The 17,684-nt window shown below is 43.4% G+C and overlaps 1 protein-coding gene across 4 annotated transcripts in view; it reads right to left on the bottom strand.

Annotated features, from left to right (window-relative positions):
* The window catches only part of LOC124041617 (zinc finger protein 26-like), a 31,033-nt gene that overhangs the window by 6,581 nt on the left and 6,768 nt on the right, over nt 1–17,684 (bottom strand). The window contains exon 4 of one of the 4 annotated variants that reach the window (XM_046359401.1): nt 15,336–16,300. In XM_046359401.1, coding sequence (XP_046215357.1) covers nt 15,336–16,300 — 965 coding nt within the window. Of the gene's footprint in view, nt 1–10,150; nt 10,213–14,665; nt 16,301–17,684 lie in introns of those variants that run through there. The other 3 variants (XM_046359402.1, XM_046359403.1, XM_046359400.1) reach the window with 3 other exon arrangements.

The following is a 17,684-nucleotide window of genomic DNA, read 5'->3' as shown; positions in this document are numbered from 1 at the left end:
AAGTTATTATTATTATTCATTATATTATTATTATCCATCCGAGGAAGAGGAAATGAATCTGGCTTTGTGACACTGTTTACCTTACGGTAGTCCGTACAAAAACGGTTTGTTCCATCCGGTTTACTGACCAAGATACAGGGAGAAGCCCAACTGGAGAAAGAAGGCTCTGCTATCTTACTCTCCAGCATGTACTTGACCTCAGCATCCAGACAACGTAGTTTCTCTGAAGAAACTCTATAGAACCGCTGACGAATGGGGTCAGCACCTCCAATGTCAATATCATGTTCTATTAAGTTTGTACGTGTAGGTGTATCAGAAAATAAACCTGGAAATCTCTGAATCAGACCAACCATCTCTTTCCGCTCATCAACAGGTAGGTGAGTGAGAAGACTGTCTAAAATATCCAGTGTTTCTGAATTTTTCAATCTACCCTGCAATATACAATCGTCAGGACCAGGAACATCTTCCTCCTCATGCACAGATCTAGCACGACAAGAACCCAAGGAAACAACGGTATCAGCCAAAAGAACAGGTTTACCGTCCTCTGTAGAATCCCACTGTTCAGTCTCAGAGGAACGTGCATAATAGGGTTTTAACAGATTTACATGGCACAGCTGGTGTGCTTTCCTCCGTTCTGGAGTGGCAACTAGATAATTTTGCTCAGTGTACTGGCGCACCACTGTATATGGACCTTGAAACTTGGCTTGAAAAGGAGAACCAACAATTGGCAGCAGAGCAAGAACCTGGTCACCTGGACTAAAGTGACGAGGCTCAGTTCGGCGATCAAATATGCCCTTCATCCTCTCCTGTGAAGATGATAACTTCTCTTTAGCCATTTCACCAGCGGCATACAGCCGTCGCCGGAAATCACACACATACGAACACAGGGACTGAGGAGGCTCGGGAGACTTCCAGTCATCCTGGAGAACAGATAAAAGTCCACGCACCCTATGTCCAAACACAAGGTCATTCGGACTGAAACCTGTGCTCTCCTGTGAAACTTCCCTAGCGGCTAACAGTAACCAAGGCAACCCCTCCTCCCAATCCTTATCCATCTCAGTACAATAAGCTCTCAACAAAGACTTAAGTGTTTGATGGAAACGTTCCAGTGCTCCTCGACTTTGCGCGTGATAGGCGCTAGACACATTGTGTTTAATATGGAGCTGTTGAAGAACCTGACCAAACAGATTAGAGGTAAAATTAGATCCTTGATCACTCTGAATGACCTTAGGGATTCCAAACAATGAGAGAAACTGAGTCAAAGCTTTTAACACCGATTTAGTCGTGATAGATCGGAGAGGATAGGCAGCAGGAAACCTAGTGGTCTGACACATCACAGTGAACAGGTAACTGCTACCCTTTTTAGAACGAGGCAGAGGACCCACACAGTCAATAATCAGATACTCAAAAGGTTGGCTGAGTACAGGAATAGGAAACAATGGTACTGGTTTAATAGCTTGATTAGGCTTACCAGTTAATTGACAGGTGTGACAAGTTTTGATAAAATCAGAAACATCCCTCTTTAATCTAGGCCAAAAGAAATGTCTTAATATGCGATTGTAGGTTTTCCTCACCCCCATATGTCCAGCAACGTCACTGTGAGAAGTTTCCAACACCAACTCACGAAGCTTAACTGGTACAACAACCTGACTAATTGCCTCCCCCAGAAAAACACTATCATGAGACACCCACTTTCTCATCAGGACATCCTCTTGGAGAAAATAGCCATGGGCGACATCTCCCAACTGTTCTATAGGCACAATTTGATCACGCAACTCTTCCAACGTGGGGTCATCCCGTTGAGCATTGATTAGATCTGAGCGGGTTACAGATAACGGGATAACAGGGAAAACAGTGACATACTTTGTATTATTATCATTAGTCGGCGCAGTGACTAGTTCGCCACGGCTCATAGAACGTGTCACTGCACACGCAGAGAACACCTCTGGGAAACTCTGTACACTCTCATCAGGAATCCCAACAAATGACGGCTTAGTGGAAACCACTAGAGATGGAAACACGACTGGCCATACATGCTCACCTGCTAAGTTATTCCCAAGGATAACGTCGATACCCTCAATAGGCAACGAAGGACGCACCCCCACAACAACTTCACCCTTCACCAGCCCACAATCCAACATCAGTTTATGCAATGGAACTGACAGAGTGTTCAAACCTATTCCCCTAATTAGAACACTATTCCCCGAATCAGTCTCAGCAGAAAAGGGTAACACAGACTCCAACACAAATGATTCAGAGGCACCTGTGTCTCTCAGGATCTTCACTGGCACTAGGTCTTTACTTCCTAACATAGACACAAAACCTTCTGTAATGAAAGGTAAATAGTCTGGATCAATATGGACTTTCACATTCTCCTGGGCCTGAGGAAATGAGTCAAGAATGAACTGATGTGGAACAGGTGCAGCTAACGCAGCAGGCTTAGATTTAGCGTAAGCACCCTTTGACCTGAGAAGTGGACATTCGTTTTTCCAATGACCTGAACCTTGACAGTAGTGACACTCCTGCCCAAAGTCAGCCTTACCATGGGAGTCAGGTTCAACCCTAGTTGAATAGAACTCTGCCCGAGAACCAAAGTATCTCGGTGAGCGAAGCCCAAATCTATCCGAACGCCCCCACTCTTTCCGAATACGGGGTTTTGCAAAGACACTTTTGTGAGTCAACACATACTCGTCCGCCAAAACCGCAGCTTCAGCAACATTCTTTACTTTCTGTTCATTAATATAAGTGGCAATACGATCAGGAATTGTGTCCTTAAATTGCTCTAACATAATCAGATCACACAGCCCTTGGAAAGTCACAACTGCAGAGGCAGAACACCAGCGATTAAACTGTAAAGATAACTGTCGCGCAAACTCAACATGAGTCTGGTTATCGTCCCTTTTAAAGTTCTAAATCGTTGGCGGTAAGCCTCAGGGACCAATTCATAAATCTGTAACACAGCTGTTTTAACTTTATCATAACTGGCACTGTCGTGTACACTAAGAGCTGAATATGCTTCCTGCGCTTTACCAGTCAGCACACACTGCAACATTAAAGTGCGGTCAGAATCAGGCCAACTCCTAGCGTCAGCAACCCGCTCAAACAACGAAAAGAATGTCTCGGGGTCCCTTTCATTAAACCGAGGCAATAACCGCAAGTTCCCAACAATATCAAATGTCTCTGGGGCACGACCAAAAGCGGAACTACCCCTAGGTAAATCTGGGTCACCTTCCCAAAACAAACTCTCCCCTGAGATCTTTCCTTCCCTAACCAACTCTATACGTTCTTGTTGCAACTTGATTTTAGCACGCTCCATATCTTGTTTAAATGCCAATTCCTTTTCATATTTCACACGATCATGCTCTAGCTTCTCACGATCATGCTGCCGATCATGCTCTAGCTTCTCACGATCATGCTCTAGCTGTAACAAAAGCAGTTCTTTCTGCTGTTCAAAAAGAAGGCTACTAGGACTAACCGATGGAATGGCCATTGTAACGTTATGGGGAGACAACAAATCCTCAGCAGAGGCTGGCCCGGTGGTAACTTCAAGAATACCACTCTCCATCAGATTGGCTTTCAATATCAACCTAATAGAATTCTTTAGACGTTTATCACTAATCTCAACCTTGTAGTGTTCCGCGACCTTCAACAGCTGTTCTTTAGTACCTAAATCTAACAATTCCTCTGATGGAGAGCGAATGAACTTATCTACATAAGACGCCATAATCACACAAAAAAAATTCTCGCTCTTCCCTTCTGCTGAGCACACCAGAACACAACCCGAGAATTGACAATCACCCTGAGCACCACAGAAGAGAGATGAGATATGGAGCTTCCCCAAAACCTACAATAACTCAACCCTAGTCTTCGTGCAGATTTGCGGTGGGAATTTACGCACTGTAGCCCGCTGGCAAGGAAATAGAACTCCCCAGCATGCTGGCAAATTCCACCAAGCCACGGATGTGCCCCGAGACAACTGCTCAGTCCACAGACACCACACAAAAATAACAAACATTAACCATGCCCAACATATTCCAAAAAATGAAACACGTCGCTAAACCTATCAGGGGAAAAAGGCTATAGCTCCGGGTAGCAAGTTCCACTACCCTACCCAAATCTCCCACCGAGGTACACAGCAGATTACTCACTTCAGACTGACGTCCCAACAGAAAGTAGAACAAGAGTTCAGGCTAGGCAGGGCCTGGAAACTAACCATTATACTCTCTCCAACGCAGCACACAAACCAAACAACAAAGGCAACCAATACTGGGCCGATCACACTCAAACACCATATTCAAACTAAACACGTACCTCCACGGTCTCCCAAACCAATAGTTCAAAGATCCCGGATGAGCCCCCACTTGTCACGAACCGGCTCAAAGCCCGTAACAAAGGGAGACAACGTGGAGATAAGGAGTAACAAAAGATATATTTATTAACTAAAGCAACTAAGGAAAATATCCAATGGTGTGTGTAATCAGTAGTCCGTAGTGTAAGTGAGTGTTTTGCATGCATGAATGTGATAATGCAGGGTGTTGAAAGGTGCCAAAGCACACAAACAAAAGGCCACCAAGAACCACACCACAATCTACAACAGGTGTCTGCATGGAGAGAGTCTCCTCCATGAATGTTGAAGAGGTCTATTTATCCTGGGAGACACCTGGCCCAGGTGTTTCCCATGTAGCTGACGACCCTCTCAACCCCGCCCACCGGCATCCTAATAAGGAAACAAGAACAAAGACAGAATACGGCAGACAGAGTGGGAGGGTCGTCACACATGGTACACACACATTATTACTTGGTACAACAGATCTAGACTAATAAACACTGACTTGAAATGTACATAACTGATTAAATTTCAGTTCGAAGGATGACACACAAATTCTTGGGATGTTGGCCAATGATGAAAAAAGCACTTGACTGCTAGGCGAGCAGAAAGGACAGGTTGTGCTTGGTGGCTTCTTGGTGAGTTTACCAGCAACATACCAGACAATTATTTTCCCCAAAACTGCAACACCTGCCATTCCCCCCCCCCCTTGAGGCCCCCACACATGCATATTTATTTTATTTGAGGCCCCAATTATTATGGAGATCATGATCATTTTGCTCACAAAAAAAACTAGTTAGTAACAAACATCTGCCTGTTTTATAAATGGTAGGCCTACCACATGGATGGGCATTCATAAAAGTCCATTGCAGGCCTTACACTGTAAGCTACACCCCAGTAAGACGTCTATATTTGGTTCAGATTTGGTCCGGTCTGGACTGGACTTGATTTGGTACAAACATACACTATATATACAAAAGTATGTGGACGCCCCTTAAAATGTGTGGATTTGGCTATTTCAGTCATACCCATTGCTGACAGGTGTAAAAAATCTAGCACACCGCCATCCAGTCTCCATAGACAAACATCGGCAGTATAATGGCCTTACTGAAGAGATCAGTGACTTTCATTGGACTCTGGAGCAGTGGAAACATGTTCTCTGAAATGATGTATCAGGCATCTGGCATTCAGAGACGAATCTGGGTTTGGCGGATGCTAGAACGCTACCTGCCCCAATGCATAGTGCCAAATGTAGAGTTTAGTGGAGGAGAAATAATGGTCTGGTGCTGTTTTTCATGGTTCGGGCTATGCCCCTTAGTTCCAGTGAAAGGAAATCTTAAAGCTACAGCATACAATGACATTAGATGATTCTGTGCTTCAAACTTTGTGGAAGGGCCTTTCCTGTTTCAGCATGACAATGTCCCCATGAACAAAACAAGGTCAATACAGAAATGGTTTGTTGAGATCGGTGTGGAAGAACCTGATTGGCCTGCACAGAGACTCAACCCCATGGAACACCTTTGGGATGAATTGGAAAGCCGACTGCAAGCCAGACCTAACTTCTCAACATCAGTGTGTGACAGGTTAGTAGAGTGGTGAACCTATAGGTCTTCAGTGTTTGACAGGTTAGTATAGTGGTGAACCTATAGGTCTTCAGTGTGTGACAGGTTAGTAGAGTGGTGAACCTATAGGTCTTCAGTGTGTGACAGGTTAGTATAGTGGTGAACCTATATGTCTTCAGTGGTGAACCTATAGGTCTTCAGTGTGTGACAGGTTAGTATAGTGGTGAACCTATAGGTCTTCAGTGTGACAGGTTAGTATAGTGGTGAACCTATAGGTCTTCAGTGTGTGACAGGTTAGTACTGTGGTGAACCTATAGGTCTTCAGTAGTGAACCTATAGGCCTTCAGTGTGTGACAGGTTAGTATAGTGGTGAACCTATAGGTCTTCAGTGTGTGACAGGTTAGTACTGTGGTGAACCTATAGGTCTTCAGTAGTGAACCTATAGGCCTTCAGTGTGTGACAGGTTAGTATAGTGGTGAACCTATAGGTCTTCAGTGTGTGACAGGTTAGTACAGTGGTGAACCTATAGGTCTTCAGTGTGTGACAGGTTAGTATAGTGGTGAACCTATAGGTCTTCAGTGTGACAGGTTAGTATAGTGGTGAACCTATAGGTCTTCAGTGTGTGACAGGTTAGTACTGTGGTGAACCTATAGGTCTTCAGTAGTGAACCTATAGGCCTTCAGTGTGTGACAGGTTAGTATAGTGGTGAACCTATAGGTCTTCAGTGTGTGACAGGTTAGTACAGTGGTGAACCTATAGGTCTTCAGTGTGTGACAGGTTAGTATAGTGGTGAACCTATAGGTCTTCAGTGTGACAGGTTAGTACAGTGGTGAACCTATAGGTCTTCAGTGTGTGACAGGTTAGTATAGTGGTGAACCTATAGGTCTTCAGTGGTGAACCTATAGGTCTTCAGTGTGACAGGTTAGTATAGTGGTGAACCTATAGGCCTTCAGTGTGTGACAGGTTAGTACTGTGGTGAACCTATAGGTCTTCAGTGTGTGACAGGTTAGTACAGTGGTGAACCTATAGGCCTTCAGTGTGTGACAGGTTAGTACAGTGGTGAACCTATAGGTCTTCAGTGTGTGACAGGTTAGTATAGTGGTGAACCTATAGGTCTTCAGTGTGACAGGTTAGTATAGTGGTGAACCTATAGGCCTTCAGTGTGTGACAGGTTAGTACAGTGGTGAACCTATAGGTCTTCAGTGTGTGACAGGTTAGTACAGTGGTGAACCTATAGGTCTTCAGTGTGTGACAGGTTAGTATAGTGGTGAACCTATAGGTCTTCAGTGTGTGACAGGTTAGTATAGTGGTGAACCTATAGGTCTTCAGTGTGACAGGTTAGTATAGTGGTGAACCTATAGGCCTTCAGTGTGTGACAGGTTAGTACAGTGGTGAACCTATAGGTCTTCAGTGTGTGACAGGTTAGTACAGTGGTGAACCTATAGGTCTTCAGTGTGTGACAGGTTAGTATAGTGGTGAACCTATAGGTCTTCAGTGGTGAACCTATAGGTCTTCAGTGTGACAGGTTAGTATAGTGGTGAACCTATAGGCCTTCAGTGTGTGACAGGTTAGTACAGTGGTGAACCTATAGGCCTTCAGTGTGTGACAGGTAGCAAGAGAGTCCAGCTCTCAGCTGGTTTTGGCATGGAGTAGCTCATAGAAGAATGACATCGGTAGCCGGTAGGGTTGGAAAGACGTTTCAACTTAGTTAGCATTGAGTAGTAAATATCCTAAGGCAACAATGGGTATGCAACAAAGTTTAGTCCGAAGTGTTAGTTAGCAGGCTATTTGTGATGTGCAATTGTTATCATGCACTGTTTGCATCAGGGGTGTATGCATGAATGGTCCTGGGTGGACACAGACCCACCCACTGGGGAGCCAGGCCCAGACAGGCCCACCCAATCAGATTGATGTGGTTTAAGAATTGTTGTGGACTTAGATCATCAAATGTGTGTGTTTTTTTCTATTCAAAAAAGTGTGATTTTGAGAGTGAAAAGGTGAAAAATATTTAGGAAAGCGTATCAAAAACCATAGAGAAACATAGGATTTTTCACACAGGGTGTGTTTACTTCGCTGGGCAGGCCATTTGGGAACTTTCTGACAAAATTAGATACCACCTTCTTCAGTCACCACTACAACACTGCATAGAGCCGATGGAAAGACAGCAGTCACACACAGCATGTTGTTAAGGATAAGCAGTCCATAAACTCAGACATAATAAGCCAGTAGGTCCCAGTCATAAGAATACAAAAACACAACCATTAAGGATTTCCCAATCAAAATGTACAACTATTACTTCCCATTGAAAAAAACATTTCACTCAAAGTAACCGGTGACCTTAAGTTTACAGTGGAACTGACAGCGTTTGAACTACTTTGTCTGTTTCATATCTGCAATCATATCAGTCAATATGTGAATATATAAATATCTAAAACAAAAATCCAGAAAATCACATTGTATGATTTTTAAGTAATTAATTTGCATTCTGGATTTTTGTTTCCGATTCAGTCTCTCACAGTTGAAGTGTACCTATGATAAATTACAGACCTCTACATACTTTGTAAGTAGGAAAACCTGCAAAATCGGCAGTGTATCAAATACTTGTTCTCCCCACTGTATGCATCTGTTGGTCACAGATAGCTTAAAAAAGGTAGGGGCGTGGATCAGAAAACCAGTCAGTATCTGGTTCCACCATTTGCCTCATGCAGCGCAACACATCTCCTTCACATAGAGTTGATCAGGCTGTTGATTGTGGCCTGTGGAATGTTGTCCCACTCCTCTTCAATGCCTGTGCGAAGTTATTGGATATTGGCGGGAACTGGAACACACTGTCCTAAACGTTGATCCAGAGCATCCCAAAAAAGCTCAATGAGTGACATGTCTGGTGAGAATGCAGGCCATGGAAGAACTGGGACATTTTCAGCTTCCAGGAACTGCGTACAGATCCTTGCGACATGGGGCCGTGCATTATCATGCTGAAACATGAAGTGATGGCAGCGGATGAATGGCACAACAATGGGCCTCAGGATTTCATCACGGTATCTCTGTGTTCAAATTGCCATCAATAAAATGCTATTTTGTTTGTTGTCCGTAGCTTATGCCTGCTCATACCATAACCCCACCATGGTGCACTCTGTTCACAATGTTGACATCAGCAAACCACTCGTCCACACGACGCCATACACTCTGTCTGCCATCTGCCCAGTACTGTTGAAACCGGGATTCATCCGTAAAGAGAACACAGTTTCATCAGCTGTCATCAGCCGCCCGGGTGGTTAGTCTCAGACGATCCTGCATGTGAAGAAGTCGAATGTAAAGGTCCTGGGCTGGCGTGGTTAAACATGGTCTGCATTTCTGAGGCAGGTTGGACATACTGCCAAATTCTCTAAACAACGTTGGAGGTGGCTTATGGTAGAGAAATCAACATAAAATTCTCTGAAACAGCTCTAGTGGTCATTCCTGCAGTCAGCATGCCAATTGCACACTCCCTCAAAACTTGAGACATCTTTGGCATTGTGTTATGTGACAAAGCTGCACATTTTAGAATGAGCTTTTGTTGTCCCCAACACAAGGTGCACATGTGTAATGATCATGCTGCTTAATCAGCTTTTTGATATGACACATCTGCCAGGTGGAAGGTTTGCCTTGGCAAAGGAGAAATGCTCACTAACAGAGAGGTAAACAAATGTCGGTTCAAAATGTGAAAGCTTTTTATGCGCATGGAACATTTTCTGGGATCTTTCATTTCATCTAGCTAACATTAGCCACCTAGCTAGAATTCGTAACATATGTTTTGCAAATTCTAAACTTAAAGTACAGTTTTGCAAATTCGTTACATATTCTACGTTTGTGTTCCTAGCTCCAACAGGGCAGTACTATATAACAATACACAACAATACACACAAATATAAAAAGTAAAATAATTGAATTAAGAAATATTTAAATATTAGGACGATCAATTTTGGAGTCCAGAGTATAAATAAATATGCATACAGTGCCTTCGGAAAGTATTCAGACCCATTAACTTTTTCAACATTTTGTTATGTTACAGCATTATTCTCAAATTGATTAAAAAATCATTCCAATCTACACACAATACACCATAATGACAAAGCAACATAAAAAAAAATGTTTTTTGTTCAAAGGAAATATTACATTTACATAAGTATTCAGACCCTTTACTCTATACTTTGTTGAAGCGCCTCTGGCAGCGATTACAGCCTTGTGTCTTCTCGGGTATGACACTACAAGCTTGGCATACCTGTATTTGGGAAGTTTCTCCCATTCTTCTCTGCAGATCCTCTCAAGCTCTGTCATGTTGGATGGGGAGCATCGCTGCACAGCAGTTTTCAGGTCTCTCCAGAGATGTTTGATCGGGGTCAAGTCCAGGCTCTGGCTCGGCCTCCAAAGGACATTCAGAGACTCGTCCTGAAGCCACTCCTGCGGTAGATGGTAACTCATTAAACAACTTCTTCCCTGGTGCCTCAAATTCCTAATGAGTTAATTTTTACATGATTAATTTAATCGCTAACAATTAAACATAGTTGATTCGATAAATAACAGTCATCACATTAATGATATTCACGTCATGACACATTTAGAACCCCCGTGCTCCTCAATGAATTCACTACAGCTTCGCAGCATCTGTGGAACTGAGGCAGACAAGATTATAATATTCTATAGAACTGACAGGGAGGAAAAACTGTAGGCTGATATTTAACAAATTCCAGTAGAACATATTCTAACAGACTGAGGGAACATGGGACTTACTCTCCTGACAGCTTGTAGCCAGGTGGTCCAACAGGTGACAGCCGAACACCTTCTCATTGTTCCCTCCTTTTCTCCGGAGTCTCCGCATCTCTTCTTTTCTCCTGCCTCAAACTCTCACATTCAGCCCTGTTGTCAACTCTCTATGTGTGTCTGTGATATTTAGTTTCTGTATGAATTGGTCAATGGTAACGTGACCATGAGGATTTCATAAACATTTACAAAGTGCCATTTATATTCTACACTGTGTTGTTTTCTTCATTGCCTTTTGTGCTTTATTGTTTCGCTCAGCGACATGCATATCTTTACTTTGCTATACTAAGCTATGTTGTAACCCATTCTGCTGTGTCATGTTTGTGGCACTCTGAAAAGTAAAATCGTCTGAATATGGGTACACCAACAAAACACTTAATGTGATCCCTTAAAATCAAACTATGCACCGTGCACAATCTACAGCATGCATCACTCTCTTCACTTTCCCCCAATGTCTTTTTTCACAAAGTAAACAGGCCACACTCTTCACCCCAGCACTCTCTCTGTGCCATGGTCTGGGGACACTTCAAATTCAATCAAGCCTAGTCTTCTTATGTTGATGAACACCCTGACATCCCAAACCATGGCTCTGGCTGTTTCTGTGACCGAGAGAACCTCTCTTCCCTGCCGCTCGTAGCTCTCTCACTGCAGCAGAAGTCAATTTAACTGTACTTTCTGACTGCAGGCCTGTGGTAGAACATAAAGCCTCTTGAACCTGACCCCTACCATCCCACATCTAACACACTGTCACTCTTCTCCAGTTTCGGGGTGACTTAAGAGGTAAAAACAAGAATAAGAAAGAGTAAGAGAGTTAAGACTGTTCCTACCTTCACTCTGCACAGGCACAACCAAGCAGCAGCAAGCAATGACGCAAGAAACCACTAAACTTCCCCTGTTGACTTCCTGAGTCTCTCCTTTTCTCTCACATTCTCTTTCTGTACATCTCCACCATTATCTCCGCCTCTGTTGACTGGCAAATCAATGAACCAGTAAATCACTCAAACAACCAGTCTATTTAGATATCTAGATATTTACAGCATCTACAGTATCATTCTCATCAACGGGGCTGTAGTGGAGCAGGTTGAGAGCTTCAAGTTCCTTGGTGTCCACATCACCAACAAACTAGAATGGTCCAAACACACCACGACAGACGTGAAGAGGGCACGCCAAAGCCTATTCCCCCTCAGGAAACTAAAATGATTTTGCATGGGTCCTCAGACCCTCATGGTTCTACAGCTGCAACATCGACAGCATCCTGACTGGTTGCATCACTGCCTGGTACGGCAATTGCTAAGCCTCCAACCGCAAGGCACTACAGAGAGTAGTGCGTACGGCTCAGTACATCACTGGGGCTAAGCTGCCTGCCATCCAGGACCTTTACACCAGGCGGTGTCAGAGGAAGGCCCTAAAAATTGTCAAAGACCCCAGCCACCCCAGTCATAAACTGTTCTCTGTACTACCGCATGGCAAGCAGTAATGGAGTGCCAAGTCTAGGACAAAAAGGCTTCTCAACAGTTTTTACCCCCAAGCCATATGACTCCTGAACAGGTCGTGTGTGCCCCCCCACCCCAACCCCTCTTTTACACTGCTGCAACTCTCGGTTTATCATATATGCATCGTCACTTTAGCTATACATTCATGTACATACTACCTCAATTGGCCCGACCAACCAGCGACCCCGAATATTGGCTAACCGGGCTATCTGCATTGTGTCCCGCCACCCACCAACCCCTCTTTTACGCTACTGCTACTCTGTTTATTATATATGCATAGTCATTTTAACCATATCTACCTGTACATACAGTGGGGCAAAAAAGTATTTAGTCAGCCACCAATTGTGCAAGTTCTCCCACTTAAAAAGATGATTGAGGCCTGTAATTTTCATCATCGGTACACTTCAACTATGACAGACAAAATGAGAAGAAAAAAATCCAGAAAATCACATTGTAGGATTTTTAATGAATTTATTTGCAAATTATGGTGGAAAATAAGTATTTGGTCACCTACAAACAAGCAAGATTTCTGGCTCTCACAGACCTGTAACTTCTTCTTTAAGAGGCTCCTCTGTCCTCCACTCATTACCTGTATTAATGGCACCTGTTTGAAGTTGTTATCAGTATAAAAGACACCTGTCCACATCCTCAAACAGTCACACTCCAAACTCCACTATGGCCAAGACCAAAGAGCTGTCAAAGGACACCAGAAACAAAATTGTAGACCTGCACCAGGCTGGGAAGACTGAATCTGCAATAGGTAAGCAGCTTGGTTTGAAAAATCAACTGTGGGAGCAATTATTAGGAAATGAAAGACATACAAGACCACTGAAAATCTCCCTCGATCTGGGGCACCACGCAAGATCTCAGCCCGTGTGGTCAAAATGATCACAAGAACGGTGAGCAAAAATCCCAGAACCACACGGGGGGACCTAGTGAATGACCTGCAGAGAGCTGGGACTAAAGTAACAAAGCCATCAGTAACACACTACGCCGCCAGGGACTCAAATCCTGCAGTGCCAGACATGTCCCCCTGCTTAAGCCAGTACATGTCCAGGCCCGTCTGAAGTTTGCTAGAGAGCATTTAGATGATCCAGAAGAAGATTGGGAGAATGTCGTATGGTCAGATGAAACCAAAATATAACTTTTTGGTAAAAACTCAACTTGTGTTGAGGACAAAGAATGCTGAGTTGCATACAAAGAACACCATACCTACTGTGAAGCATGGGGGTGGAAACATCATGCTTTGTGGCTGTTTTTCTGCAAAGGGACAAGGACGACTGATCCGTGTAAAGGAAAGAATGAATGGGGCCATGTATTGTGAGATTGAGTGAAAACCTCCTTCCATCAGCAAGGGCATTGAAGATGAAATGTGGATGGGTCTTTCAGCATGACAATGATCCCAAACACACCGCCCGGGCAACGAAGGAGTGGCTTCGTAAGAAGCATTTCAAGGTCCTGGAGTGGCCTAGCCAGTCTCCAGATCTCAACCCCATAGAAAATCTTTGGAGGGAGTTGAAAGTCCGTGTTGCCCAGCAACAGCCCCAAAACATCACTGCTCTAGAGGAGATCTGCATGGAGGAATGGGCCAAAATACCAGCAAGTGTGTGAAAACCTTGTGAAGACTTACAGAAAACGTTTGACCTCTGTCATTGCCAACAAAGGGTATATAACAAAGTATTGAGAAACGTTTGTTATTGACCAAATACTTATTTTCCACCATAATTTGCAAATAAATTCATTAAAAATCCTACAATGTGATTTTCTGGATTTTTTTTTCTCATTTTGTCTGTCATAGTTAAAGTGTACCTATGATGAAAATTACAGGCCTCTTGTTTTAAGTGGGAGAACTTGCACAATTGGTGGCTGATTAAATCCTTTTTTGCCCCACTGTAGTACCTCAATCAGCCCGACTAACCGGTGCCTGCATGTAGCCTTGTTACTGTATATAGCCTTGCTACTGTTATTTTTCACTGTCTTTTTACTGTTGTTTTAATTTTTTTACTTAACTATTGTTCACCTAATACCTTTTTTGCATGTTGGTTAGAGCCTGTAAGTAAGCATTTCACTGTAAGATCTACTACACCTGTTGTGTTCGGTGCACATGACAAATAAACGTTGATTTGATTTTAGATTCAGATGATCCGTTTTATACAGTACCGGTGTAGAGTCAGGTTAGACAACGTACACAGTAAAAAAGTGTTGTTTCTAGATGTCAAATGTAAAACTGTATGAGCATGTATAGCCTGTTATACTGAAACAAATATTTCATTGTCAAGTTTTGAGGTGACATAACTTAACATTTTAAGGCAGCAGAGTAACGTGAAAATAGAACTTGGGAAATCATGTTGAGTTATTAACCTGACCCGATATGACACTGTCCCTTATGGCAGGAAGTGACATCCCTGAGACACAAACACGAACTAAACAACACATACTTAATGGCTCCTATAAATGGTTGATTTAAAAGCGCAGATCAAGTCTTTCATTATATCAAGTTTATTGAATAAAGCATGTTTTTTTAATGATTTTGTGGTACAAAACACAATGCTACCAGTTGTAAATAGGTTGTCTTACAGTCAGAAAATACACTATCACTATTTATTTATTTTTAATCTGTGTGTTTCTGGATCAATCAATTCATTCTCTGACTGATTACAATTTGCATTCGGTGTCCTGAGGTTTCTTATGATCTATTTTAACGTAATAAATGCAATCATTTAGGAATTTATTATGGAACATTTATACATTTGAAATATCAACGGTCAGAATAACCGTCATGGCCATTCTAGTAGTTCTGGAATTCCGGCGCTCTGTGAGTGTTCAAATGAAAGTGAGGAGCCGTCAACAGTCAAACATGAAAACCATTTCACAAATCAATTAGGAGGAAAAGCGTGTCAAAATGTCTCAAAACACCTTCTGTACCACATTTTCACATAGAAAGTGTTAGACAAGCTATGCCATGTTTTATTTGTTCCATCTCGTCTGAGACAACATTAAACTTGTGTGTGGATCCCCAGGGTATGCAGGTACCACATGTTGAGACACTGGACTCTCTCCTATGTGAGTTCTCTGATGTGACTTCATACTGGAGCGCTGGGTGAAGCATTTCCCACACTGTGTGCACTCGTAGGGCTTCTCCCCGCTGTGGACCACAGCATGTCTGATCAGGTTGCACTGCTTGGTGAAACTCCTGCCACACTGTTCGCAGGTGTACGGTTTCTCTCCGGTGTGACTCCGGAGGTGTTCTTTGAGCTGGCTGAAACGCTGGAAGCTCTTCCCACAGAAGGTGCAGCTGAAACGCCTCTCAGTGGTGCCGCCCGACCTCCACTGAGTCCTCATTCTCTTCACCATGTTAAAACTACTGCGACTCAGGCTGTATCCAGAGAAGGTGGAGGTGGTGGCCATGTTTGACCCTGTCATGCACTCACTCATTCTCACTGTTGCTTCTGAAGCCCTGTGCTGATGCTGCCTTGGCTGTAAAGCTAAACTATTTCCATCATTATTTGAATTCAGCGTCTCACTGCTCTGTTCTTCTGGCATCTGTTGTCTAGTCTCATCAGCCAATGTCTTGACATGTCTTTTAATGTGTGCTGCTGTACTGAACATGTTAGCATGTGGTTTCCCTCTAGAAGAGTGAACCGATGGCCCTACACCATCTGTCATAGTAGGCAGGGATGGCAGCCCACTGTGAGGTGGAAAAATTGATATATTCTGAGAGTACTCTTCTGCGGAATGAAAGGAGAAATCTGGGTGGCCTTCAGGGTCAGTTTCTCGGCCTGGATCCACAGATGTCCACCGCTGCCCATCAGTCTCATCCATGACAAACTGGTCAGGTCCTGCCAGGGCCGTGGTCTGATCCAGATCCTCCTCCTTCTCATCCTTCACCATCACTAGCTCTTGCGAGTCCTCATCCTCGGCTGGCCGGTGCTGCTCTGTGCTGAACACCTTTGATTTCTCTACAGACGTACACCGTGGTGGGCCTGGTTCCTTTGGACCATCAGAATTGGGGTAATGTTCCACTGAGTCTTCAGGAGATATGTTGGGTTGTGTGATGAAGTCCTCATCAAAGTGCCGTTGCTCAAAGGATGGTGGTTGCCCAGGCTTGGAACCAGACTCTACAAGATTTGGGATAAACATGAAAGAAACATTCAAAAAGACACTTAACCCTTTACACTTGTGGGATTTGGTTCTATATGAATAGGGCTAAATGCAAATGTTTTTTTTACAAAGACATATGAAATGCATAAGCATGGTAGCACTTGAAAGGGAGCAGTTTGGAGATAGTGGGGAAATTATTAGACTAACGTTGAGGACACAACAGTTCACCTGACACAAGACTGAATCCAAACAATTACACTGTTGATTTTATGTGCATTTTACATTTACTGTACTTTTGCCGCATTTGTTGATATCAAAAATCAGAAAATACTCTGGATACATTCAGTACCATGATAAGAATATTCCTGGAAATGTGGGGTAGGTGCAACATAAGACAGAAGCATGACAAGGGTTTGACTGAGAGGACTAACTGGTGTCTCCAAGTGGCCACACTCCTCTCCAAAGTGTACACAGGTCCTAAGTCAGTTCAATACACTTTCATGACTCACAAAGAAGTCTTCAACTATAAGGTGCTTTGCGGAACTAGAACAAGCACACTTGTAGCTGTTTTGTTTATAACACAGCCCTGCATCCCCGCCTTCACACAATTAATGTTGTTGTTTACGTAATCCAAAACCTGACCATTTTAAATTACAATCTGGGTCAGCTGGGCATCATTTGAAAGTTTGTTATATTGCCAACATGATCAGCTAAGTTATCAAATACAATCTTACAGTGTTAGGCATTCACAAGGGAATTCAGAGAAACATACCGTAATTGTGGTGCGCATTGAAAGGAGTAATGAGTGCATTCAGGTGCGTGTTCTGTGTCTTCACAATAGACCCCCAAAAAATAGGCTCATTCTGTTCAGAACAACCCCATGGTATGACGCCATGTCATCTTGTAACTGTACATCAAACATGGTGATCATAAATGATGACACTGTTTATGACATGGGTTTTATGATACGGAAATGTGAAGTGCACATTTGAACTCACGGGTGTTTGGCTTGCTCGCATCAATGCCGTATGTCTTATAATCCTCAACGTCTCCTCTTTCAAAATGCATTGAGTCCTCTTAATTTACAGCATTTCACTCACTCAGACAACAACAAATGTGCAAAAGTTTGACAATTAGCGGGAGGGATAGGGGCAACAACTTGTCGCGTGCGGTGCTCATGTTCAGAGCGGCTGTCAGTCAAAACACACACAGCACTGTGAAGCGGCACAGAGCCTGGGATCTGACGGCATTTACAGCATGTTACTGTACAGCCACTACGTTCCAATTTAGGCACTTATCAGTGCCCAAATCTGCCATTTTCAACCCGTATAGAGGTACGAGAGTAAAGGGCTACCAGTAGCAAACCATGACAGCTTTGGAACGGACTGTGTGTGTGTATGT

The sequence above is a fragment of the Oncorhynchus gorbuscha genome, linkage group LG08, assembly GCF_021184085.1.
Source record: "Oncorhynchus gorbuscha isolate QuinsamMale2020 ecotype Even-year linkage group LG08, OgorEven_v1.0, whole genome shotgun sequence".
In the NCBI taxonomy this organism is placed as follows: domain Eukaryota; kingdom Metazoa; phylum Chordata; class Actinopteri; order Salmoniformes; family Salmonidae; genus Oncorhynchus; species Oncorhynchus gorbuscha.
Note: the sequence above shows the minus strand (reverse complement) of the source record. Positions and strands in the feature narration are given on the sequence as shown.